Source organism: Vigna angularis, chromosome 6 (assembly GCF_016808095.1).
Source record: "Vigna angularis cultivar LongXiaoDou No.4 chromosome 6, ASM1680809v1, whole genome shotgun sequence".
Lineage (NCBI taxonomy): Eukaryota > Viridiplantae > Streptophyta > Magnoliopsida > Fabales > Fabaceae > Vigna > Vigna angularis.
In genome coordinates, this window is record NC_068975.1 from 31952408 (window position 1) to 31977871 (window position 25464).

Below are 25464 nucleotides of genomic sequence, written 5' to 3' on the forward strand. Positions count from 1 at the left end.
TTCGTTTCATTATTTTAATGCACCTATCTATCCTAATACACTATTTTTCTAGGTTTTTACAACTAACTCCACAACTTTTTATTGGAGGAATCCAATACAGTTTCTTTTTATTTAAATATTCTACATGACATGCAAAGATATGGTGCGTGCTGTATTAATTTATTAAATCTAAAACTAATATCAAATATAAAATATATTTAATGTAGTTGTTCTCAAGATGTTGGGATGCTACTATAAAATAATATAGATTGAACTCCTACATAGTTAAGACAACTTTCCAATACTGTATGGATCGATGAATGAGAGTAAACAATGTATATTGAGAATTGAGTGAGTATTTTTTGAATATCACATAGTATATTGTATGCATCGATGAATGAATACTGTATGCATCTGAATGAGAGTATATTGTTATTAGATCCAAAGATAAGTTAAGTATCACAAGGGAGAAGGACGAATATGAATTTCGTTATTTCATACGTATTTTTGAATAAAAAAATCTGTTCGTATCTAAACTTAATGGATAGTATACGTAATCGTATACTTGTTATTTCAATTTGAATTAATTAACTTTTATAAAATAATATTATCATATCTCGTTATTTAATATTAAATATTATTATTATATATTTCAGCATTAAATAAAAATTTATAAGACCAAAACATTTATTAAATTTATAAAATTAATGAATTAAAGTTGATAAAATTTAAGAAACATACATGTTTTTTTAAAAAAACATAATTAAATTTATAAATATTTTAAATGTATTTTTATTCTCATACTTTACAAATAAATAAACAATAAATTAAAATATTAAAAAAGAGTAGAAGTATTTAGATATTAGACATAAAAAGTATTTAATTTATCTATACAAATGTTCAAATAAAAGAGAAAATACTTTATATATTTAAATTGATTTCCTAGAAACCCAAACAATTACAAAAAAAAGAGTATGGACGAAAACAAAATGTTACATATAAAATAAAAAATTATATATATATATATATATATATATATATATATATATATATATATATATATATAATTTAAATGAAAGTAAGAATGAAGTGAATAGTAGCATTAGGATGGGTGTGAGGGTAGAGATGGGACATATATGTACAACATGCCTAATTTCTTAATTGAGTTAGTAAATCCTTTCAATATTAACAAAGATTATATATTTTTGTAAGAGATTTAACTTCGACTCATTGTTAAAGATGTTAAGTCACTCCAATTGTAAGATATTAAAAAAAAGATTGCCTTTTATTCTAATTAATTAAATGCAAAACCTATTTATATTATTTTTTCCTAAAATTAATCTAAGACCAAAACCAGGCAAACAAAGAAGATTAATGTGATTGGTTCGTCAATCCCACGCTCTTCTTGATTCGTGCTGTCTTTGTCATTCATCGTGTCCTCGTCTACTTCTTCTTCATCTTCAAATCGCTTCTTCTTTTGTCTGTTATCTTCTTCTGTCACATTGAAAATCATCACACCGTTTCTTGGTTTCTCATTTTCCCCATCGCAGTTGAATCTATTGATCTCTTTCCCAGTTCTTTGTAATCAGAAATTAGGGAACCCAAGAATGGCTCAAGCGGTTGAAGAATGGTACAAGCAGATGCCCGTTATCACGCGCTCATATCTCACAGCTGCAGTTGTCACCACCATCGGATGCTCCCTTGATGTAAAACACCTTTCTTCGCACTCTCACACTTTTAGGGTTTCCAATCCCTTTTCTGCTTATCTATTCGACGCGTCTAATTTGGGCTTTCCGTTTTAGAATTGTTGTATTTCATTTGTTTTTTCGTTTTGATAATAGAATCGTTAATGTGGTAATCCGGTTGTTTATTCTTGATTTTAAGAAGTGTTTAAAGAAGCTGCGATTGGATCGTATTTGTGCTAGCTCGGTCTGATGAGAAGTTTGCGTGATTTCTATAATTTGTTTGTTTCAATTTGTTTGCCTGGAGGATTGACTTCTTCCAGGTGACTAATTCTTTGTTTACGGATTCTGTTTTTGGTGGTGTTGCAGATAATTTCTCCTTATCATCTGTACTTGAATCCTCGATTGGTGGTGAAGCAATATCAGTTTTGGCGTCTGGTTACGAATTTCTTGTACTTTCGTAAAATGGGTAAAGTTTCTGCTGCTTACCGTTTAATGAATTGATATTCTTTGGGATTGGCGGTGGTGGATGCTTTGATTTTTAGCTTTCAGTTTTAATATGGAGAAGGTCTCAATTTTTTTATGTCAACGTGTTTATGTCACTGATTTTCGTTTGAATTTGTTTTCGTGTGTGTATACTTAGATTTTTTTACGTCACTTGAGAGGAACTAATTTTATTCTTAGTTAAGGAAGATCTTATACTAAAATCTCCCTCTCTTGGGCAGTTAGAGATGTATGCGATAATATGATAATGAGTATGATCGCTCCTGATTAATTCTCTATATGGGAGTGTACATATTTTTAAGCATCATGAATCCAATCCTCACATGATGAAAATTACTATACGAGAGCAATTACATTAAATGAACTGCAGCTGTTTTGAGCAGAGCACTAGTGAAGAAAGACTACAGCTGAAGTTGGGATATACCAACATTTCGGAAAAGGGGTCAATCCAATTGACCCTGGCGTAATCATAAGGAGAATGACTATGAATATGATAGTTCCCAGAAATAAACTACTTGATTAAAGATGAGTTTTTGTGGGCTTATCAGAAGCAATAAAACTGCTTTATGATATTTATTCTTGTTTCTTGGAGAGTATAGTATGGTCCTTGTTCCGTATACACATGGTCATAGTTCTTGACTTTACTGAACCCCCGTGTAAAATTGGAAATTAAATCTTGCATTTCTGAATATGGCCCTTTTGTAGTGTTATGCAAGGGAGACTGAAGCTTGCATTGATTGTTTGATGTGTTTAAGTTAGTAAACTCTCTTGTATCAAATGGGTGTCTATTGTATAAAACGGTTGCCTCATCCTCACATCCCCTATTTTCTTTTGCGCTTTGTGTCTGTGGACTAGGTTATCAAATGCTAGATTATTGGATGCATATTGTATTCACACCTTCAGCACATTTAGTTCTTGACATTCCCCTGTGTTTTTCCTGAATTACAAGGACATTTCCTAATTCCCTCTAATAATAAACCTGTGTGGTCAAATTTTCTGGGGCTGTATTGTCGTTGCTTACGGAATATTGTCATTTGCCAGCAGCTCCTGCATATTGTTGTTTGTGTCATCATCGTTTGAAATTTAATTGAAAATTGTGCATCTCACATCTAAATTTGACATGGTATTTTCTTATTAAATGCGCAGACTTGGATTTCCTGTTTCATATGTTTTTTCTTGCACGTTACTGCAAGCTTCTTGAGGAGAACTCGTTCAGAGGGAGAACTGCCGATTTCTTTTACATGCTTTTATTTGGTGCCACTGTATTGACTGGAATTGTTCTTCTCGGGGGGATGATACCGTATTTGTCAGAGTCGTTCGCAAAAATAATATTCTTGAGCAACTCATTGACGTTTATGATGGTAAATCGCATTTCTGTATATTTGTTGTTCAGTACAGGTGTTTAAATTGGTCTCAAATAATCTATCTTTTTTTCAGGTTTACGTGTGGAGCAAACAGAATCCCTTTATTCATATGAGTTTCCTGGGCCTGTTTACTTTCACTGCTGCCTACCTTCCATGGGTGCGTAAGCTGTATAGGATACGATAACAATGGACCGGTTTATATTTCAAAAAATTTATCTTTGATTTTGATATTCTGTCGTTCGCTCAAGTTCCAACCTATAATAAAGGCAACCTAACCTCGAAGTTTATGCTTGTAGGTTCTCTTGGGTTTCTCTGTACTCGTTGGTGCCAGTGCTTGGGTGGATCTACTGGTATGCCTCTTATACATTAGTATTGATACTTGATTCCTAAGCAATACATTTTGTGAACAACTGGTAGCTAATGTGAATCTTGACTGCAATGTTCAGGGAATGATTGCTGGTCATGCATATTATTTTCTTGAAGATGTTTATCCTCGGATGACAGGTCGTAGGCCACTAAAAACACCATCATTCATCAAAGCACTGTTTGCAGATGACCCAGTTGTTGTGGCACGGCCTGCCAATGTCAGATTTGCCCCCCCACCAGCTGATGAACTTCACCAAGATTGAATGGATGGCCATGAAATGGGTAGAGGATTAGCAACGGAACAGCGAAGCGGTTGACCGTGTAATATATTGATTTAAAACATCCTTTTTTCTCTTGCATTTGTTAATTATTAGGATTTAAGGGGCAATATGTCGAATGTCAGAGTTTTAACTGAATGAGTTCCTCTTTTTTCATTGTAGTTTGTCAGACACCATTCTGTAGATATGATATTAATATCCCCTTTTTATTTTTATATTTTTGACCCTGCAGTCACAAGTTTTCTTAAAACTAATTAATTCGTCATATTTGGTTTTTCCATCTATAAAACACTTGTAAAATCTCATTTTTTTTAATCTAATTATATGGGAGTTTAAGATGAACTTGAAATATAGAATATTTTAGCGGTAAAAAATTAGTGAAGAAATGATACATTTTGAAGTATCTAAAGGTACTACCTAAACAAATTTTAAGATAAAAAACAGTACATTTCAAAATCAGGGAAACAAAATCATTAATTAATAACATGTTTCATCATGAATTTTATTAAATTACCATCGATTTCTACCTAAAACAATATTGGAAGTGTATATGTCAATGCGAAGACTTCACTTGACCTAGTGAATAGTATTTGTTATTTTTAAGAATTATTTCTTCATCTACTCTATACTCCCAAAAGTTTAACTAGAGTTATTAATAGAATTCAATTCAACTGGCGAAGCTGACTAGTAGTACTTCAAAATGTAACCACTAAAACTATATATATGTGCATGATTTTGTTTAATTGACTAATTAAGGAGTCATTGTTATTAGTTACAAATTTCTATTTGAAAGATACTATATATATATATATATATACACATTACATGACAATAATGGTTATTATTTTTATATTTTAAATGTTTCCATTTCAAAAAAACATATGAAAAATTATTTTTGTTTTAGAATTTAACTATTAAATATAATTGTACATCTCTAATAAAATTTACATGTTTCTTTCAGGATCTAATTATTGAATATAACAAAGTTAATTAATATATTAAATATATATACAAATATTAAAAATTGGATCTGTGGCGCAATGGTAGCGCGTCTGACTCCAGATCAGAAGGTTGCGTGTTCGATTCACGTCAGGTTCATCTTCTTAATATGTATCTGAAGTTTTTCCGTTACCAAAATTAAGTAATGTTTACTTTTGAATTATATGCAAACTTAAACATGTTAATCTCTTAAAAAAAAGGTCAATTAATCATCAATTATCTTTCTAATATACATTTTTTTTTCAAGAAATCACATATTCACCCTATAAAACAATGCAAAAGTTATACTTTTATTTATTTATTTTATTTCATAATAATATCATATCTTCACGAGCCATTATTATGACACTATATATACTGTGTTTATTAACAGTGTTATAGAATCATATTGTTATAACATATTCATAACCAAAGGATAATTAGGTTTATAAAGTTAGCAACAGAAACTAAAAAAAAAAAACGAAAAGTAACTCAAACAAAATCAAGAGTTAAAAGTTTAATCAAGCTTTAAATAAAATCCATCCATGAAAATTGAAAAAGTCAAAACGCATCGTTTTGTTCGACTGTTCACAATTCACACCCTAAACCCTGCGTAGCACACTCTCTTGTCTTCTGTTCATTCTGTCTTCCCCTTCGCTAAACCTCCGTCCATCATCACTCCTCCGCCGTAAAACCCTAGCCCTAGCCATGTCAGTCCTCTCCCGCCTCCGCCACTTCTCCACTTCCATCCTCTCTTCCAACTCCTCCACGCCCCTCACCTCCAAGCAGAAGACTCGCTCCGCCCTCCGCCTCCTCAAATCCGAGACCAATCCGGAGCGCATCCTCGATATCTGCCGCGCTGCCTCCCTCACCCCGGAATCCCACCTAGATCGTCGCGCCTTCTCCCTGGCCATCTCCAAGCTTGCCGCCGCTAACCACTTTGATGGCATCCGCCTCTTCCTCGATGATCTCAAATCCCGCCCCGACCTCCGCAACGAAAAGTTCCTCTCCCACGCCATCGTTCTCTACGGCCAGGCCAACATGCTGGACCACGCCATCCGTACCTTCACTGACGATATCTCTCCTCGTTCCGTCAAATCCCTCAATTCCCTCCTCTTCGCCTCCCTGCTGGCCAAGAACTACAAAGAGGTATCTCGAATCTACCTCGATTTCCCTAAAACCTATTCAATTCAACCTGACATAGACACTTATAACACCGTTATCAAAGCCTTCGCTGAATCCGGTTCTTCCACCTCTATTTACTCCGTTTTGGCTGAGATGGATAGGAATTCCATTAAACCTAATGTCATCACTTTGAATAACGCGCTTTTTGGTTTCTACCGCGAGGAGAAGTTTGAGGAGGTGGGGAAGGTATTGAAACTGATGGAGGAGAAGTATCGTGTTTTTCCTGCTCTCAGTACTTATAATGTTAGGATTCAGAGTTTGTGTAAGCTGAAGAGATCTTCTGAGGCCAAGGCTTTGCTTGAGGGAATGGTTTGCAATAGGAGGAAGCCGAACTCGGTTACCTATGCTTGTTTGATCCATGGTTTTTGCAGAGAGGGGGATCTTGAGGAGGCCAAGAGGTTGTTTAGGGACATGAAGATGAGAGGGTACTCCCCTGATGGTGAGTGTTATTTTACGCTTGTGCATTTTCTGTGTCGCGCTGGGGAGCTTGAGGCGGCGTTGGAGGTTGCTAAGGAGTGTATGGGGAAAGGCTGGGTACCGAATTTTACCACAATGAAGAATCTTGTAAATGGGCTTGCTGGTGCGTCGAAGGTCAACGAGGCGAAAGAGGTTATTAAGCAGATCAAGGAGAAGTTTGCTGAGAATGGGGACAAGTGGGATGAGATTGAATCTGGGTTGTCACAGTGAGGAAGATTGTGGTCTCCTTGTGTTGTATAATCTTTGATCAATTGGAAGGGAGCACTGAAAATTGAATTATCTATGGAACATCAGAGCTTAGGAAAGGTTTTTTCGCCATTTCCTCTGGCCATTGGCCTTTTGCTTGCTCAAATGAACTCATTGGGGACTGGTAATCTACCAAATTAATTTAACATTTTTGCTGTTGTTGAGCATGCTTAGTTTTCCTGGAGAAATAATAGAATTGGAATTGCTTCTTATTGTTTTATCTCTTTATATTGCGTTGGCCCTATTCTTTCTTTTAAAGGAGACTTATACGCTGCACTTCACGGGAGCTTTATAGACCTGTATATTACATTATAACCATTTAGTTTCTTGTTCTACTCGTCCTTCATAGTTGCTGAAGCCAGAAGCTAGTTTTGATACAATAGTTCTATTGATTTTAAATGTTAATAGAATACGACATTTGACCCGTTGACATGTTCCATTCTACTGAATTTATGCATTGCGTGTTGCTAATGCTAGTATAATTCATGTAGATAATACTGAACCAATAGTAAATGTCTCTACATTTAAATGCATATTGAGTATTAAATAGAAGTGTTAACGTTAATTGCCACCTTCAACTATAACTCTTGATGTAATGGTTCTTTTAGTCGTTGGAATATAGGAATGGGAGGAATTCAAGCATCGTGCTTCCTTCAAAGGAGTGCTGTATCTGAAAAGTACATGAGGGATGAAATCTTTTAAAGCACTTGTTCTAGTATGTGTTATCGCTGATTTAAAAAACTGGGTAACACTGGATAAGCGCAAACTAACACTGGATCGCTTTATGCAAAAGTATTTGAACTTATTTAAGATTTAGAAAAGTAATCTTATTATATGTAATAATTTTGGACGGCACGAAATAAATTATCTCCAAATAGATGTATGTGTATGGCTTGTAAAAATGATAATTAGTTAGTAGCTTAGTCTGTGTCATGCATTGTGCTCGGATAATTGCTTTACAAATTCACTATTTTGGATTATTTGTTTGGTTCTGTTTACAAATTTCCATATAAATAATTTTTTTTAAGAACAAGTGGTGTTTTTTACAACAACCTCTAAATATGAATTAATGTTTATTTTTGCATTTGAATCGTGTTGAACGGAATTTTTCGAATCTATAAGACAAAAACAGGAAGAGGGAAATGTTTGGATGGACACTCAGTTAAATATAACACAAAAACAAACCCAAATTTAGTTGGATATTAAATCTTTGTTCGAATATCCATACAAGTGAATATGTTGTACATATGCAAGGGTATAAGCTTAACGTTCAAAGTTTATATGATCTTGATCATTATATAAAACTTAAGATTCGGATATTATTAAAGCTTTTATTAACATATGCTGTCATGACATAAAATTTAAATTTTATAAACAAAATACTAAATTATGAAAGAAATTAACTTTAAAAACACATTTCCTTTTACAAAATATAAATAAAACATTAAATTAAAATCTAAGTGCCATAAAACCCTTCCCAAATAAAAATTGAAAAAGATTGAGATACTCCAACTCACAAAAACATTAAGGCAGAAGTTTCTTTCATTATATCCAGATTTATACTTCCATATATCATACACGTTTTTGTCACACATGCCTCCTATTTGTGCTTTCATTGTTCAGTTTAATAATTGAATGAAAAAACTATTTTACGAATTTGTGAATTTCAATTAATAGGGTACGTTTAAGGTCTCATGTATCCACACCTCATGTTAAATATACACATAATTTATTTAACTGGAGTTATCAGGAAATGAAAAATAACACCCGTAATTGTCACTAAAATAATCTTATTTTAATCACAAAAACAAAACCTCTCTTATAATACCTCAAGTTGAAAGGAGTTTCTACCAAAGGATAGGTACCATCAAAATAGAGATACTCAAAAAGCAAACTCAAATAAAATAAAATAAAAAACTGTATGTATAATGACGCCTCAAACTAGGATTATTTTTATGTACAACTAAAATAAATAAACGAACAGACTATTCCCATGCAAGGTTCAAAAATAGAATGAATTTACCTAAAAACAATGTGTTTACCTTATTTGCATCTAGCTCATCCTTATTTTCTACGTCACTAGATTTTCTAGGCTAGAAGGCCAAGTGTTTTTTAAAGTGAAAAAGGTTATCTACGTGTTTATTTAATTCCAATTTCCAATTGAAAAAAGAGATCGTAAAACATGGTAAGAAGAAGTTGTTGTCTTTGTCAGAATTCCTTTTCTTTCTACGTGTCAGAGAAAACCAGCTAAGAATAACTATGTTAAAGAATTTCATTTCGATGCTCAAAACTAAAATAAGTAATTAAAAACAAATACGAAACAGAAATTTAAAGTATTTTGACCCTGAATAAGGGCTTACAGTTTAGAAAATTTAGCCATCTCCTACCTACCGACCGTTATTCTGTTTTTGTTTTCATAAGCTTTGTGCATACAATTTTTTTTCTGGAGATTATTGTGTTGGTTGATTACAAATCTTTTCAAGGTTTGTAGCCAACCATCAACAAGGTCTCCGAAAATGAGTTGCTTCCCATGCTGCTGCAAATCAGACACCAAACCAACCTCTAACGGGGCAGTCTCCACCAAAGTTTCCAAAGGAAGAAGAACATTCAAATCAGTAGCTGCGGCTATGTCTCTTAAAACAGGTATGTCGTATGCTTCATTGCTGATATAAATATTAATCTTTTCTAATTCCAACCCCATTATTATTACATTCAAAACAATCCACTTTTTATTCTTTTAACCCTTTCTTTCATCGTAATGTTTATGCCAGTTTATTTTTTTTAATCATTTTCTGTCACTTTCTTTAACGTTATCTGGGTGGAGATTAGCCCTCCCTGCAGTAACATTTTTTCAGGATATAAGGATGTCTCGTGATGAAGATTTTTTTCTTCTTAAGGAATTATTACCAATTAATTCCTTCATTTTGTTTGATTTAACTGTATTTCTAAATTCAGCTGAAATTCTTCCTTGAATGTAATGAATTTCCTAATTCTACGAGCATCATGCATGAAAATATCATATTGCATGTGAATGAATAATTTTATAATAACTGGGTGATCTCAAATTGCAGGCAGCAGCAGGAACAGGCAAATAGACGCAGAGATAAGAAAATTTGGAATTGTAAAAAATGATGTCAAAGTATTCACATATGCACAGCTTCTTGAAGCAACAGACAACTTCAGTTCTGATTGCCTGGTCGGTGAAGGTGGATTCGGGAATGTTTACAAAGGATACATGAAAAGTGTTGAACAAGTCTGCCTCGTATTTTATTATCTAATAATGCTTTGAGTTTTACACAAGGTTGTGAAAATCTAATGTAAAGTATTTTGTGTTCAGACTGTAGCTGTGAAGGTACTGAACAGGGACGGAGCACAAGGAACACGAGAATTTTTTGCAGAAATTTTGATGTTAAGTATGGTTCAACACCCAAACCTTGTGAGGCTCATTGGCTATTGTGCAGATGACCATTATAGGATTTTGGTTTATGAATTCCTGGCCAATGGGAGTTTGGAAAATCACCTTCTAGGTATGATGACAGAAAATTCTGGTATGGACTTAGCTTTACAGAAACACATTGTATATTATGCAACTCTAACTAGATTTTATTGATGTCAGACATAGGTGAAGGTAAGGAGCCTTTAGATTGGAAGACCAGGATGAAAATAGCAGAGGGAGCAGCTAAAGGACTTGAATATTTGCACAGCAGTGAAGATACACCTATCATATACCGTGATTTCAAATCATCTAATATACTGTTAGATGATAACTTCAATGCAAAGCTCTCTGATTTTGGGCTGGCTAAGATTGGTCCTAAAGAAGGGATGGAGCAAGTGACAAGCAGGGTGATGGGAACTTTTGGTTATTGTGCACCAGAGTATGCTGCTAGAGGTCAACTCAGCACAAAGTCGGACATTTATAGTTTTGGGGTTGTGTTTTTGGAAATAATATCGGGTAGGAGAGTATATGACACTTCAAGAGCTACAGCAGAGCAAAACTTGATTGATTGGGTATGCTACAGAACAAAACATGTCCATGGTTGTCATTAATGTTCTCATAACACATAACTGAATTTTTTGTACTTTTTTTTTGGTATTTGTCAGGCACAACCTTTGTTTAAGGACAGAACGAAGTTTACTCTAATGGCTGATCCTTTGCTTAAAGGTCAGTTCCCCGTGAAGGGTCTATTTCAATCGCTTGCAGTGGCAGCAATGTGTTTACAAGAGGAACCTGAAACACGACCTTACATGGACGATGTTGTGACGGCTCTTGCACATTTAGCAGTGCACAAAGTTGGAGACCAAGACATAGCCGGAGACTCTATAAAATGTGCAGGCCATGTTGAATCTTTCAGAGTTCTAAGCTCTGCTGGATCCGAAAGGACGTAGTTCACCACACACAGTCTAGGATTACTGCAAAAATACATCAAAAATTGTTGTAGAAAGATGAAAGTGCTTGCATGCAATTCTGTCTTCGTAACATTCTACAGTTCCTTTTTTAGCTGTAATTCTTCCCTTATGGAACTGATATGAGGCTCCCTCTAATTCAACGGTGTTTTTTCGTTCAGCAACTTATATCGACTTTCTGTTTCTATTTCGTTTGAACATGAGGAGACACTGAGATCCTGAAGGACAAAACACTAACATATAAAGTCTCTTAAATGCTTTGGTATTGTTCTTCAGTCATTGAGTTTCATTAGAGATTAAGCATATAATATGTGAATGAGCGAAATTGTATCTGATTGAAAAACGATATCAGAAATATCTAAAAGCATGTAATCTGTCTTGGGTTCCTATCAACTTTATTTATGTTCCTCAGTTACAAATACTATTTTCGCTAAATGTATGTAGAACATGCCATCATCCATTTACTAGTAGAAAACTGATCTTAAACTGAATCTGACATCTGAAAAGCCAGCAGTAACAAGGCATTGAAGCACAAGATGCGACAAAAAATGAAAATGACATGAGCATAAAATTTTAAAAAGTTGCCCAAGAGAGGCAACATAGCATGAAGAATAAAATGATATATTGTAAGTTTTGGTTCCCCACAAAAAGCTAGTGCACACTAACTCAAGAGTCACTTAGAGCTGAAAGCTGTTGATATCATTCCTGAGGATCCTGTAGCTGTAACCAGGAATCTGGTTTAACTGATTGCCTTCAGCTACTTCAGCAGCAGAACAAATTTTTGGAAGGAACCCACTTGAGCCTCTTCTCTTCCTCCTCTTCCATGTAGTTAGCAACTCCCAGAAACTAGGCCTTGAAATGGAATAGCTTCTGCCAGAAACCATGTCCACAAATTGTTGCTGAGGCTTTTTTGAGCATCCTCTTCTGTCTAACTCAAACATAGTGAAGTATTCAATTTCCTTCCTGACTAGAGATCCAATAGTGCCCCTTGTCCCTATAGCAACAGGAGCAGCCATTTCAACTGCACTAACTAGTTCTCATGGCACCACTCTTTATATATAATGCACAATTTTACTATTGAAACGAGTGAGGCTTCCACATGAAGAACATAGTGGTCGTGGTTCTTAATTTTCAATTTGGAGCATCCATCTTTTGGTCATTATTAAATAGTTTAAAACTTAGTTGCTTTATGAAAAGCAAAAAGCATGAAATTTCCCATAATTGAAACTTTAAAAAGTTGAAATTATCGTGATCTCCAGTGCTTGTTTTCCGGAAATAATACTATACCCTTTTTGAGTAACTGTTAGGAATTCTGCTAAAATAGTTACCATATGGTGAAACGCTCAGAGAGATTGGTGATTTTGTAGCGTTTCACATCACAAACACATTGCAGTATTGAATAGTGTGGCACACATTGTCTGACCAAAGACTATTATTGCATTATTGGCAATAGTACTTGTTATATGAAATGGGGTTTTCTGTAACCTTAAATTCCTCCGAATTTCCTATGCAGAAAAAGAAAAGCACAAAAATCAGTGGTTGTCTTTTAATGTTCTTTATTTGTCAGGTCAAAGTTATTCTCCGCCATTCATGGCTTGGCAAGTGGAAAGAGAGGTCATTTTTTTAATGGTGTGACAGTTCTTTTGGGGCGTGATTGCTATGTTGTCCAGGGCAGATGATATTTCCATTTGATCATAAACAAATAAAGTGAAAGTGTTGGATTTCCTACCTAACATTCCAAAAATCTATTTTCAATTCAACTTCTTCTTCTATCAATGAAAAGTAAAAGAGGTATCATTCACTTGGATCGGACCAATTAATTCTACAGGGGATATGAAATGTAAATATGTAAGCTTATTCTCTCACAATTTGGAGGGTAAATGAGTTGAATCTCAAATTTTAAAAATAAATTTAAACACGTGAGTAGACTCAATTATTATATTTATTTAATTTTAAATTTTATAAATTTCTCGTAAATATTTTGTGAATAAATTATATTTAATTGCATTTTTCAGGAGAATTTCACAATAGTATAAATACGTAAATTTAGTGACTTAAAAGTTATTTTCTCAGTTTTTTTTAATGGGAGAGGAAATTTTCAAATTAAAAAAAAAATTAATGGAAGGTTTCAAATCTTATAATAAAAACATGTAATGGTGGGAGGTGCTGAAAGGTGAAAAAATATGGATGAAAAAAAAGATAAAAATAAATATAATCCAAATTTTTACAGGTGATACTTTCAAAGTGTGTTAATGTTAATTTAACAAAATTAACATTGAAAAAGAAATATAAAAATGAAAAAAAAATCATATGTTTAAATATAGAAATTAAATTATTAATTAAACCTAATTATTATTATAAAATGAGAGTAATATAAATGTAATTATTAATACGAATAGGTGAATAAGAAATAAGATTGTATTGAGGAATTTGTATTGCTTTTTAACTCATCTTACAAATAAGTTAATAACTATAATTGTTCTTATAATGGAAAAAGATGACAATACAAAAAGTTAGGTAGAAGAGATTTCATCATAAGAAACAAATATATTAAAACAAATGGAATACTGGAATCTATATATAAATAAAATATGCACAAAAAAGAAAAGGTAAAATTTTGGTACCATGTACAAAATGCCCTTAAAGGAAATGGTTTTCCTTCCTTGTTAATTATTCTGGTATTAGATTTATTTAACTTAAAACTGATTATTTGATGTTATTTTCAAAGTTCTCGAACCAAATTATAGATGTTAGTTAGGGATATCAAAATCCTTTTAGCTTTCATTATACTAAAGAAAAATGTTTTGAAAGAGTCCCATACTTTTGTACATGTAAAATCATAACAAGAAAAAAAAAACTCCAGTTTAAAAATAAAAAACAAATTATACCTTATCCATTGTTATTTTAGTGGTATTTTGGTTTTAGATACGCACGTATCTTTTTTCGCTTTTCAACACTTTTTCACTGTTATTCTTTCAATTTTGATATTCTTTCAACATAAATACATTTGGCAGCATGCAAATATTGAACTACAGATACTCTGCTATTTATTCATTTATTTACTACAAGATTTGAAGTTATCTTTTATATTGTTATTGTTTTTTATTCTGCATTATATCATAAAACTTTTTAAAATATCATTTTTTTTCATAATTGAAACTAAAAAATTTAGATAAGAGAGAAAAATTTAAGTAAATAAACTTAATTTACCAAATTTGGATAGGAAGAATTTATGTATATTTTTTTATTATTATTTGCATATTTTTGTTAATTATTCTTTAATATTTTCTTAACTAGTTCACTTATTCATCAAACTGTATCAAAACATTTTGCACTTTGTTTTTAGATCGTTCTTTCCTCCTTTCGTTCTGTTTTTCTTTTGACCCTTTCTTTCTTCTCTATATATATGCCACAAGATAGTGTTTTTAGAGCTTTAGAAATAGTTATAAGAAGTAAATTGTCACAATAATAATAGAAGAAATCTCGTGACGACTCTCACGGTGACGTAAACAGATTGTGTTAGTGATTAGCGATAAAACCAAACTGTATTTTAAAAGGCAAACAAGTTTGAGTTTGACTGTTATAAATCATAATTTCAAAGATCACATTATATTATATTATATTATATTATATTATATTATATTATATTATATTATAATATTCCAAATCAAGACTTTGACTACCGTCTATTTGAGGAACTTGCCTAAACCACCCAAAACAGTGTACTTGTACTCTACTTTAAAACTAATTACAATTTTATACTACTCACAAAATAAATAAATATATTTGTTATCTATTTCAAGTAGATTAGACTTAACAAACCTTTTAATTCAATTATAAATAGAATATATTATACATTTTTTATTAAAAAATAAATAATCAAATTTTTTGGTAGTAGGTCATAGCTTAAAATTATGTGGGTAACTAGAGGTTAATTAGACAGACAAAGGACTGTTGTTATCCAGATATGTTGCTTTCGATCCATACGTTTCACAACTGGCAAAGAACAAACACACATATATTTTGGCCCACCACACCAGTACAATACAATTTAAATATCTTTTTTTTAATTATTGAATAAAAAATATTCAATACTTAAAAAAGGACATTTTTTTTTTTAAATTAGGCTAGTTTATCTAAATGTTGGTGTCACCTACAAAATTTTCAGAGTTTTTAAATTATAGTAAAGGGAATTATGAATTATGGTTCTTCAAATTCCAATCTCTCTACATGACAAAGATATAACTTTTTTGAAGACTGAGGATGAATACAAACAAAAAAGACGACAATGGGTAATGTTGGATATTCTTCTGCCTCGAAACAAAATCACTTTCAAAAGACTTGTTGGTAAATGTTGGCAACATGAAAGAAAATCCGTGGCTACATGTGATATAACAAGTTTATTAGAGCCACCTATATTTATCTTTTGAAGCTTGAAGAGATTCCTTGCAACACTTGCTCATGTTGTCAACTTCAATGAAGGAATTAGAGGTTATTCTTGTAGTTTCATATTCTAGAAAGTCTTTTTGGGAATTATGTTATTGGGGTCGTAGAAGAAGATTAATTATTATCACTGGTTCACCTCTTGTTGCTTGTCTTGTTCATCAATCTAGAAATAGTAATGTAGGTTATACAAAGTGTACCGAACCCACTCTTTTCAGTTTTCACCATTGTGTGGCCAAATGGAAAAGTTCATTGTAGTGGTCAAATTAAAAAGTGGTAATTGCGGCATTATTAGGCAAGGTTGTCACAAGTCAACATGGATTACGATCAAATGTTGTTCAAAAACCAACCAACTACACCGTCCAATGGTCGCATAGAACAGATGCATATAATGTTAAATGTTCAATACTTCGTTTATATTATAATTATGTGAAAACAACATCCTTTTTATGGTTCAGATTGTGTAGAAGTGTGTAGAATTGAAGATCGTGAATCGTGATCCAGTCAGCATATATATCCAATGACGTGATCATATTGCAATGGTGTGTAGCTAATCAACCGAAACCTCCTAGAAGAGTCACTAGATTGAATAATTTTATCAAGGACCAATTGCAAGGATTTAACTTCTGAAGTGACGTGCAAAATGAGAACATAGAGGATAACTTTGCTGCTGATTTCAATTAAAATACTCATAAACTTGATCAGATGCATATACTACACCCTTATTTTATCACTTCATTCATTTTTTCAATCTAGGATAAGGGACAGGACGCAGAAGGATCGCTAGGTAACATCTAAAGTAATCTAAATGCACTTCAATATTTTTTTGCCACTGAATTGAAAAAATTTCTTAAATCTTCCTTTACTTTGCTATCTGCAAATGTATACTCAATAGCATTCCTTGACAGCTCAAACATTTCCCTCCTTCCCAGCCCTAGTAATCAATTAATCAGGCATGTGGTCAGCAAAACCTGCTGAATTAATTAAAAAGTACTGCCGGCAAAAGAAAAGTGAAACGTACCAAATGAATCAGCAGCATATTTGTATTCCTCGGTGAGACTGGTAGAGAACACACCCGAGTCATCAGTACACAGGACTAAAGGATGTTTTTCTTTGTACAGCTCACCTGCATCAGAAAGATCATGAGGTTAAGAGAGGATTGATTATTTTAAAGCAAATCCCCTCATAATAAAAGTTTGTATATAACTCTGAAATTACTTTACAAGTGTTTGAGAATAAGATTATGATTACTGCATAGACTTTTAGCTTAGTAGCTTATTTGGCTAGATATACCTAAGACATGTTGGTGATAGAATAGAACCATTAACTTCTTTTTAACCCACAAAAGTGAGATTTGATCTCCAACAAGAAGAGATGAACTTCTATTGCAAAATGTAAGAGCATTACGTGCTGTAACCACTTTATGGAAAGTCAAAACAGGTCTTGTTTGTTCGTGTGTGTCCCATGAACACGTTAAAAGGTTTGGTTCCTTAAAACCAGGACAGAACTTTTGAAGAAAACGGATGAGAGAAAACGTCTCCCAACTCTTTCTGTTTTTTTGTTTTCAAAACACTGTTTTGAAAAACAATTTCATCCCTTATATAGATTTCGGGGGAGAAATTGATTTATGGGAAATGTGTAATTGTTTTAGAAAACGATTTTTAAGCAAAAAGTTCTACTCTGACTTCTCCAAAAGTTCTACTGTTTATTAATATTTTTTCCCGACATCAAAAAGAGAAGCTAGCCAAAATCCAAAGCCACTTTCAAGCATAGAGCATCTTCGTTATGAAGTTAAAAAAACGGTCCCTCCATTGATTCTATATTTATGATCACCAACTTCAACTTTAAACAAATAGCACCTACCGAAATGGTGAACATCTATGGATCGAATAGTCAGTGTCCTAATGTTTGATGTCAAACAGATTTCAACCTGAAAATGGTGAAGAAGATGGAATAAATAATATGAATCTTAGCTGGCTATAAATTGCGAAGTGATAATGCATTCAAACTTAACATGGATCAGAAGCCTAGAAGTGTTGATCAGTGAAGACATAACCTTTTTTTTATCTGAGGAGTTCCCAGTATATACATAATATTTTTTATTGTTATGTATGAGGAACTTCTTAGATCATACAACTAAATTCACACTTGAAATTTCTCTTTCAACTTGAATCATAATTTTCATTTTCTAGTTTATTTAACGATAAGAGTGGTGAAAAAGTCAGACCGGAATCTTGGACGACTTCAGCTGTCTCCAGTGTTCATCCTCCAAGTGACAAGCATGTCCAATCCTTTGGGGACGAAAGTCGAGCATATTTTTTATCTCCACTGAATTAGGTACCTAAAATCACTTAGTTGGAAAAATAGACCAAGTCAGGAAAACTCCCAAAAGTCACAAGTAAGAGCTATATAGATTGGCTCACCTCGCCACAGTGAAGTGTTACATAAAGGCCTTGTTCTCGAGCAAATTTCAATGCCGGCAAATACGTGGCCCTACGGAAGTTAAGAATGGGTTAGAATAAGCATCGATTTTCAAACATGAAGATTCATTACTACAATCAAGCATTGGATCAGTTTGATGTACCAATCACCAATATTTGGATTTCCAGAGAGATCAATTCCAACCACCCCAAATGGCCTCATTTCCAGTGCAAGCTTGACCTACAGCAAAGAAATGTAACATTGAAAGCCAGCACACGGCAAGCTGTAAGTTTTTCAAATTACTTGCACATATTGTCTTACAGTTTCCATTGCTGCTTCTGCTGTCTCTCTTCTGTCAATGCTCAAGAGAAGCCTAACATAGATTCTTTTTCTCACATGTCCAATTGCAGGTACAGAACTAAAAAGACTCTTTGAATCTTCACAACGCGGAACGAAATCCACGTCAACGGAAGTGATTGATCTCAGACCTTTGATAACAGCTTCAACATAAGAGCGTTTGGTCATTCCCACGGAATCATTTCTCTGAATGGTGGAACCAAAAAAAACACTTTCTTCGTCAGATCAATTGTCACAATCAATGGAAACAACAAGAACACCCTGAATTATAAATCTTCTTCGGTTACCTTTGGAGTAGTCCTCAACTCAAGATAGACAACATTCTCTGATGCAAAATCCTCAATAACCTGCTTTCAAGTACTATTATTACTATTGCTATTATCTCTTGTTAAAAAGAGAAGGCAATAAATGAGGCAAAAACAAAATTTACGTAGCAACCAAGCAGCCATACTTCTCTGGTAATTCTAGTGACAGTCTTGTGATCAGTAGTGAGAATGTGGATTAGGTCAAACAGCTTGAAAACTTCAGCCACGGAACGGTTGTCTGTATTTACAACAACACAATTAACATCAGTGTGAGCATGAAGAAACAAAAATGATTTGAGCTTAACAGAAATAGGAGTAAAATTAAAATAAATAATAATAATGAGAAAAAAGGTCCGGCAACAGGTATGCAAGAAGCCAAAAGAAAATTAAGAGAGCACCTGAGTAAGTGGTGGTGGTGCCATATATATGTATATGTACTGTTTTTTAATAAAAAGATAATTGATGGATGGTTATGTGAGTTGGTTGGTTTATCCAGGGATGAATTATGTGGTTTAAGTTTGGAAGAGAAGGCTTGGAGAGCATGTGGTGAAGCGTCAACATGAATTGAAAATGGAAAAAGGAGCACATTGAAAGAGAGACAGGGTGGACAATTAACGAAAGAGCAAGCATAGAAAAACAGAAAGAGAGGGACATGTTTGTTGGCGGTCTTGTCTTTTCCAGCAACCAAACAGGAGAATAAACAAGAGAGGCATACATACATTTCTTGATGATATGTTCCACTTCCGAGATATCTATGACACCCTTTCCAATCAAACCCTCCGTGAGTTCTCTGAAAAAACAATAACAATAATGGTAATCAAGTTCAGATTGTGCATCCTGAGAGAGAGCAAAAAGAAAAAGTAAATTGAAATTAGATAGAATAAAAGAAAGTTACAGAAGTGTGGAGTCTCTGATGGATCCATTGAGGTGAGCATGCAGTTCAACCTTTGGCATTGACAAACACCACTCCATGTTTCTTTTCTTCTTTCTCTTTCTCTGCCTTTTGGCTTTGCTGTGTTATGAATGTAACTGAAAGACAAACGGTGGGTTTGGTTGCTTATGTATAATGGCTCCCGCAAACCAATAGCTCCACGACTTTTGTTCCCACACTGCAATCTCTATTTTCTCCATCACTAAGCTACACCGTTTTAATCTTATTCTCTCATTAACTTTCAATTTTCATTTTAATCATTTTTATTTTATAAACATAATATATATTATAAACATCAAATTCTAAATATAATTAAAGGATAACCTTCCTCTAAATTTTTTTAAAATTTCTCTATAATATAAACATAAATAACTTTGAAATTTACCATAAAATAAAATGCTAACAAATGAAATATTTAATATTATAATTATGAGTTTAATAATCATGTACCATTATAAAAAAATGTTTCTTTTAAATAATTATTATCAAAAAAAGGAAAAGTAGGAAAACTTGGGAAATGATGCATTTAAAAAAAATGCATGAAATAGCCGTTAGTTAATTTAGTATTTGGTAAATTTGATGTATAGAATATGAAAAACAATATGCATGAACGGTTAGTTTAGTAAATTGTGCATTCTATAGTTCTTTTTGACATAAGTATACCCGTGTCTTAAGGTTATCTCGTGTAGGACCATGATAATCTCGTGTTGAAATGTTTTGAAAGTTGTAATTTTAAAGAGCGATTTCTAATTATTTTTTTTTCCTCTAGATATATCATTAAAAAAAGGTTTACAAATTAGCTGTTTTATTTCGTTAAATTGAATATTATATTTTAAAAAACAAAATTTCATTAAAAGTCAATCCTTAGTCAAATTCATGCATATTTTACTCCAATAATAAATTATAAACAATAAACATATTAGTAAAATTCAAACATTAAAAAAATAACAATGTATGCATAAATTAATTGCATATAAATTCTATCATATTAATTTTTATTAAAAGGTGTATTTTAATTTATATAAAAATGTTTACAAATATTTGTTCTTAAAAACTTGAACTATTAATTTGGCATATTTTTCAGTGGTAGTAACAGGCATGACAACGTAAAAGACACCATTTACCCCATCTTAATTACACGCAAAAAAATGGAAACTTTGATCAAGAAAACAGTCTAAAACACCATACTTCATGAAAGAGATGGATTCAGAGAGAAAAATAAAATAAAAAGCCCACAGCAGACACTTGAAAAACATATAAAGAAGGAGAATTAAGAAGCTGAAATGAAAGAATAAGCAGAATTTTCTCACATGGAAAGTTTCTGGCAAAAGGAACAGAGCAGAGTAGAGAAATTTGGTGAGATTCAAAGCCACACCAAACAGAGCACTGCTTTTTAAAGCCTCACAGAGACGCAAGAGTTTAATAGGCTACACAGTTATACATGTTAACCAATCAAATAATATTTTAAATAATTATTGTTAAAGTTAAAACCTAACATACACATGTGATTTACAAATTATAATTGAATGTGATATGCAAACTGAGAAAGTGTGTATGCCTTGTTTCTTCGTTAAGAGGAATGCATGGATCATTCAATCCATAATAAGCATGTATGTATTCATTAAATTACAAAATTAGGTATACATTTAATATTTATTTTATCAATTATTTTTAACATAAATTTCAATAATTAATTTGGTAAAGAAATATTGTTATTCTATTAAAATTATTAACTTATTAACTCTGTGTCTTTGTGATTATTATTGATAAAGTTAACCTTTTAGAGGTTTTAAAAATATAAGGGATTCAAAGAGATTTCTACTTTAAACTAAAGTTAGAGAACGCTGATAATAAATTGATTTATATAGTTAATATGTAAAGACAATACGATTTTGTATAAGAGTTTTGGTTGTCATATTTAGTTACATAATGTTACTAAATTAAAATAATTTCATTGCTTGGTAAAATACATAATCGTATAATTCTTTTTAGAGAAATAAAGTGCCTAACCCACTTTAAAATAATGCTATAAGTTCTCAATTATTCTTTATTTTTGTTTTAAAATATAAAAACTTGGACATGTGTTTCCACTTGTTATACAGTAGATATACATGAATAATGTATTCATAGGATGAGATATTAACTTTTGCCTTTTAAATGTAATTAATAGTTTGGTTTGTAGGCTCGCACAAGATATCAATTTGGTAGGAAACGTCAATATCTGAGTTCTGTACTTTGGGAATATCAATAATAATAATTATTTTAAAATTTTCAAATATATATTTATTTAAAAGATTAATATATTTTACAGTTTTACCTACTTTAATAGTGTAATTTTTGTGGTCAAATAACTATAAAAAAATATTTTTTTCTTTAAAGTTTATAGTTTGTTTAACATAAATAAATTAGAAAAGAAACAAAGAAGATAAGAAGATGCTTACTTCCCCTCTTTGGATTCTTTGTATATATGTAAGGAAAATATAAATATAGAGTTGTCGCGTTTTGTTTTTTCTTCAACTTGAGAAAAAAGGATAAGAAAGAAAGTTTCATTACTAAAACTTTTAAATTTTTTATATTTGGTAAAAAATAATCTTATAAATATTTAGTGGGACTTTATGAAATTTATATAAAAAGTCTACTGGAAACTATTTTCTTGCGAAAATTTATAGAAAATCTTAAAATAGTATCGCAATATAAAAAAAATATAGAAAATACTTAAATAATTTTATTTTACATTTTTATCAAAAAATATATATTATTTATATACAAACATTCAATATTAAAGATAATATAATATATATAGAGATATTTTATATCAAACAATCTTCTAAATTATAGCCTCTTTCTTCTTTTTTATTCTTTCGTAAATAAAATAAACAAAGCTAAATTAATAGTAACTAATTATAAATATTGTATCTTTTATAGCAACATAAGAAAAATATCCACCTATGGAATGTATCATCGTTTCGTGTAATAAGCAATATTGGTATGTTATTCTATATATTACTAGTTTTAGAATATGCGTCTTTGTTTTGGGTTGTACTTCTAAACTTTAATACATGCAAACGGTTGATCTTAAATGGATAAAATTAATTGTATTGTTTATTGTTGAAAGTTAATACGTGGGAACTTATGGCTAGTTAATGAGTTAGTCAATTTTAATTGTTTTTGTCTGTTTTGAGTATAACAAATTGAAATATGTAAGTCTATAAAATTATATGAATTAAATTATTTATAACAAGCTTGTTTTTGTTAATAAAGTATTATTAATAGTTAACTAAAAAAAAAGAGTAACATATATAGTCAGTCTTATTTGTCAAAATTGATTAAGAAAATCAAATATGATATTTGGAGTCTCAAAATCAATACTCTTCTTGATTCTTGAAAAAATTGAGTGGGGATGGAAAATGATCATAGAGAATAAGAAAACATCAGAGATGAATGCGTAAGCAATACAATAAAAGACAAAATAATTTTATACATTTTGTGCCAAGTTGTTGATGAGTCTAACTTTAAAAAGATTGTAAACGCAAAATCTTTAAAAGAAGTGTAAGACATTCTATAAAACCATATAAAGGGTGATACAATCTGGATATCATATGACACATGGTAGTGTCAGATGATATTATCTTACCTGTATAGATTATTATCATATATGAATTTTAATCTTCAAGAAATACATACAAAATCAAATCAAAAAATAATAAAAAAATAAAAAACGTAAAATATAAATCAGAAAAAAAAAACACAAAATAAAAAAAGAAAAGATAGACGTCACAAAAAGTTGATAAGTTAAAAAAAAATCGGTACAAAAAATATTACTTTTTGATAAAAACGGAAATCGAAAACGCCACAATCTAATAAATAATAATAATAATAAAAACAACATTTTAAACTATGCGAAAAAACAATAATATTTTAATTCGACAAGTTATAATAAATTTTGTGTGAAATTACCTATGTTTTGAAAATAACTATTTTATTAAACTAAAAAAAAAATCAATGAAATGTATAGAGGATTGATTCAAATAAATCATAAATCCAATATAAGTAAACACAATCAAGAAATGAAACATAATTCAAATTTTAAAAAATTAATAGATATAAATTCTTACATTTTCAATTTTCCAACTTATTTAACATAAGAATTTAATTAAGATACATTAACACGCAAACATTAAAAAACCACCTAACATATATTATTGCATAATGAAAAGAATTTATTGTTATCATAATCACTTTAAAAATGACATTGAATCTAATTTCCATCAATTAAATAGTATAAAAATGTTTATCGCATATAGTATGAAAATTAAACACTTGGCTTACAGTTTAACGTTCCATGGCAATTAAACAGGCTTTAGAATTTGTTAATGAAAATAAAAAATGTGATATAAGAGAATTACAGAGAAAGTAATTTCCTTTAGAGAAAATAATCTATAAAAAAAACAAAAATTTTACTTATAAGAAATGGGAAATTAAGGAATAAATGGGTTTAACAAATGAGAATTGAGGAAGCCATACTATATCACATTGCAATTTTTTTAAACTAAAAATAATATAAAAAAACTTACATGTGACATGCATGAATACGATATTAATCACAATTTATAAAACATACTTAATTGAATCATTTTTAAAAATTAGATTATTTAATTGCAGTAAATATTTACGTTTTTTTAAATAAATGAGATGAGCAAAAGTTTAATTATGCTTTATTAATAAACTTGTTGTTTGAAGTGTAGAGTATGTGATGGTGATATGTTAGATGTAAGTATACAGAAAATGTTATATGAACATCTGCTGGTTTGATACAATATATAAAGTATGTGTGGTGTTAAATAATATTGAAAGAGTGTGGGGAAAAAAAGCACAAAAAAAAACGTAACATAATTCAAAATTAAGAAGATTAATTTTATATGATTATGACAATTCTTTTTTGACTTTTAATACATATAAATTCTTACATTTTCAATTTTCCAACTTCAAATTTGTATTTAACATAAGAATTTAATTAAGAAACATTAACACGCAAACATTAAAAAACCATCTACCATGTATTATTGCTTAATTAGAAGAATTTATTGTTATAATAATTACCTTGAAAGTGACATTGAATCTAATTTCTATCAATTAATAGTATAAAAATGTTTATCGCATATAATATGAAAATTAAACGCTTGCCTTACAGTTTAACGTTCCATAACAATTAAACAGACTTTGGAATTTGTTAATGAAAATAAAAAATGTGATATAAGAGAATTACAAATAATGTAATTTCCATTAGAAAAAAGAATCTATAAAGAAAAGCAAAGATTTTGCTTACAAGAAATTGGAAATCAAGGGATATATGGGTTTAACGAATGACAAATGAGGAAGCAATAGCCTGTCACATAGCAATTTTTTATAAACTGAAAAAAAAAATGACATGTCGTGTCATGGTATGTAAGAATGACGTTAACGACAATTTAATTAAATAAACTTAATTTAATATTTTTTAAAATTAGATAACTTAGTTGTGTAAAATAAGAATTGAGTTTTTTT

General features: G+C 31.2%; 5 protein-coding genes and 1 non-coding gene across 6 annotated transcripts; 4 read left to right on the top strand and 2 right to left on the bottom strand.

Moving 5' to 3' along the window:
* The first annotated feature begins 1357 nt into the window (after positions 1-1357).
* Positions 1358-4388, top strand: LOC108341017 (derlin-2.2). The gene is made up of 6 exons (XM_017578619.2): positions 1358-1685; positions 2031-2130; positions 3312-3526; positions 3603-3686; positions 3826-3879; positions 3976-4388. The coding sequence occupies exons 1-6, from the start codon at positions 1587-1589 to the stop codon at positions 4156-4158; spliced, it is 735 nt and encodes a 244-aa protein (XP_017434108.1). The 5' UTR covers positions 1358-1586; the 3' UTR covers positions 4159-4388.
* An 811-nt stretch (positions 4389-5199) lies between these two features.
* TRNAW-CCA (transfer RNA tryptophan (anticodon CCA)) lies at positions 5200-5271 on the top strand. Its single transcript has one exon. It is a non-coding gene; the product is annotated as a tRNA-Trp (tRNA).
* Positions 5272-5719: 448 nt separating this feature from the next.
* On the top strand, positions 5720-7271 carry LOC108343507 (pentatricopeptide repeat-containing protein At1g61870, mitochondrial). The gene has a single exon (XM_017581832.2). It carries the CDS (start codon positions 5860-5862, stop codon positions 7021-7023), a length of 1164 nt encoding a protein of 387 aa, XP_017437321.1. The 5' UTR covers positions 5720-5859; the 3' UTR covers positions 7024-7271.
* A 2126-nt stretch (positions 7272-9397) lies between these two features.
* On the top strand, positions 9398-11839 carry LOC108343506 (probable serine/threonine-protein kinase PBL23). Its single transcript, XM_017581831.2, has 5 exons — positions 9398-9702; positions 10131-10312; positions 10397-10586; positions 10676-11067; positions 11161-11839. Exons 1-5 carry the CDS (start codon positions 9576-9578, stop codon positions 11443-11445), a joined length of 1176 nt encoding a protein of 391 aa, XP_017437320.1. The 5' UTR covers positions 9398-9575; the 3' UTR covers positions 11446-11839.
* A 117-nt stretch (positions 11840-11956) lies between these two features.
* LOC108342677 (uncharacterized) lies at positions 11957-12608 on the bottom strand. The gene has a single exon (XM_017580471.2). The coding sequence runs from the start codon at positions 12477-12479 to the stop codon at positions 12141-12143; it is 339 nt and encodes a 112-aa protein (XP_017435960.1). The 5' UTR covers positions 12480-12608; the 3' UTR covers positions 11957-12140.
* Positions 12609-16558: 3950 nt separating this feature from the next.
* Positions 16559-21328, bottom strand: LOC108343419 (N6-mAMP deaminase). The gene is made up of 12 exons (XM_017581692.2): positions 21231-21328; positions 19885-20098; positions 19709-19779; positions 19136-19227; positions 18972-19031; positions 18649-18870; positions 18491-18567; positions 18330-18399; positions 18134-18247; positions 17770-17836; positions 16928-17032; positions 16559-16840 (listed from the first exon to the last, which is right to left on the bottom strand). The coding sequence occupies exons 2-12, from the start codon at positions 19959-19961 to the stop codon at positions 16722-16724; spliced, it is 1074 nt and encodes a 357-aa protein (XP_017437181.1). The 5' UTR covers positions 19962-20098; positions 21231-21328; the 3' UTR covers positions 16559-16721.
* Between the last annotated feature and the right edge of the window lie 4136 nt (positions 21329-25464).

Bases quoted from the DNA above. Each gene is read 5' to 3' on its own strand.
- LOC108343419 (XM_017581692.2), bottom strand. From the start codon at position 19,961: ATGGAGTGGTGTTTGTCAATGCCAAAGGTTGAACTGCATGCTCACCTC. The intron at 19,780-19,884 runs GTAACTTTCTTT...TTGTTTTTTCAG, and splicing joins ATCAGAGACTCCACACTTCT to AGAACTCACGGAGGGTTTGA. The intron at 19,228-19,708 runs GTATGTATGCCT...TTGTAAATACAG, and splicing joins GGAACATATCATCAAGAAAT to ACAACCGTTCCGTGGCTGAA.
- LOC108343507 (XM_017581832.2), top strand. From the start codon at position 5,860: ATGTCAGTCCTCTCCCGCCTCCGCCACTTCTCCACTTCCATCCTCTCT.
- LOC108341017 (XM_017578619.2), top strand. From the start codon at position 1,587: ATGGCTCAAGCGGTTGAAGAATGGTACAAGCAGATGCCCGTTATCACG. The intron at 2,131-3,311 runs GTAAAGTTTCTG...TTAAATGCGCAG, and splicing joins CTTGTACTTTCGTAAAATGG to ACTTGGATTTCCTGTTTCAT. The intron at 3,880-3,975 runs GTATGCCTCTTA...TGCAATGTTCAG, and splicing joins GTGCTTGGGTGGATCTACTG to GGAATGATTGCTGGTCATGC.
- LOC108343506 (XM_017581831.2), top strand. From the start codon at position 9,576: ATGAGTTGCTTCCCATGCTGCTGCAAATCAGACACCAAACCAACCTCT. The intron at 9,703-10,130 runs GTATGTCGTATG...CTCAAATTGCAG, and splicing joins GGCTATGTCTCTTAAAACAG to GCAGCAGCAGGAACAGGCAA. The intron at 10,587-10,675 runs GTATGATGACAG...TATTGATGTCAG, and splicing joins TTTGGAAAATCACCTTCTAG to ACATAGGTGAAGGTAAGGAG.
- LOC108342677 (XM_017580471.2), bottom strand. From the start codon at position 12,479: ATGGCTGCTCCTGTTGCTATAGGGACAAGGGGCACTATTGGATCTCTA.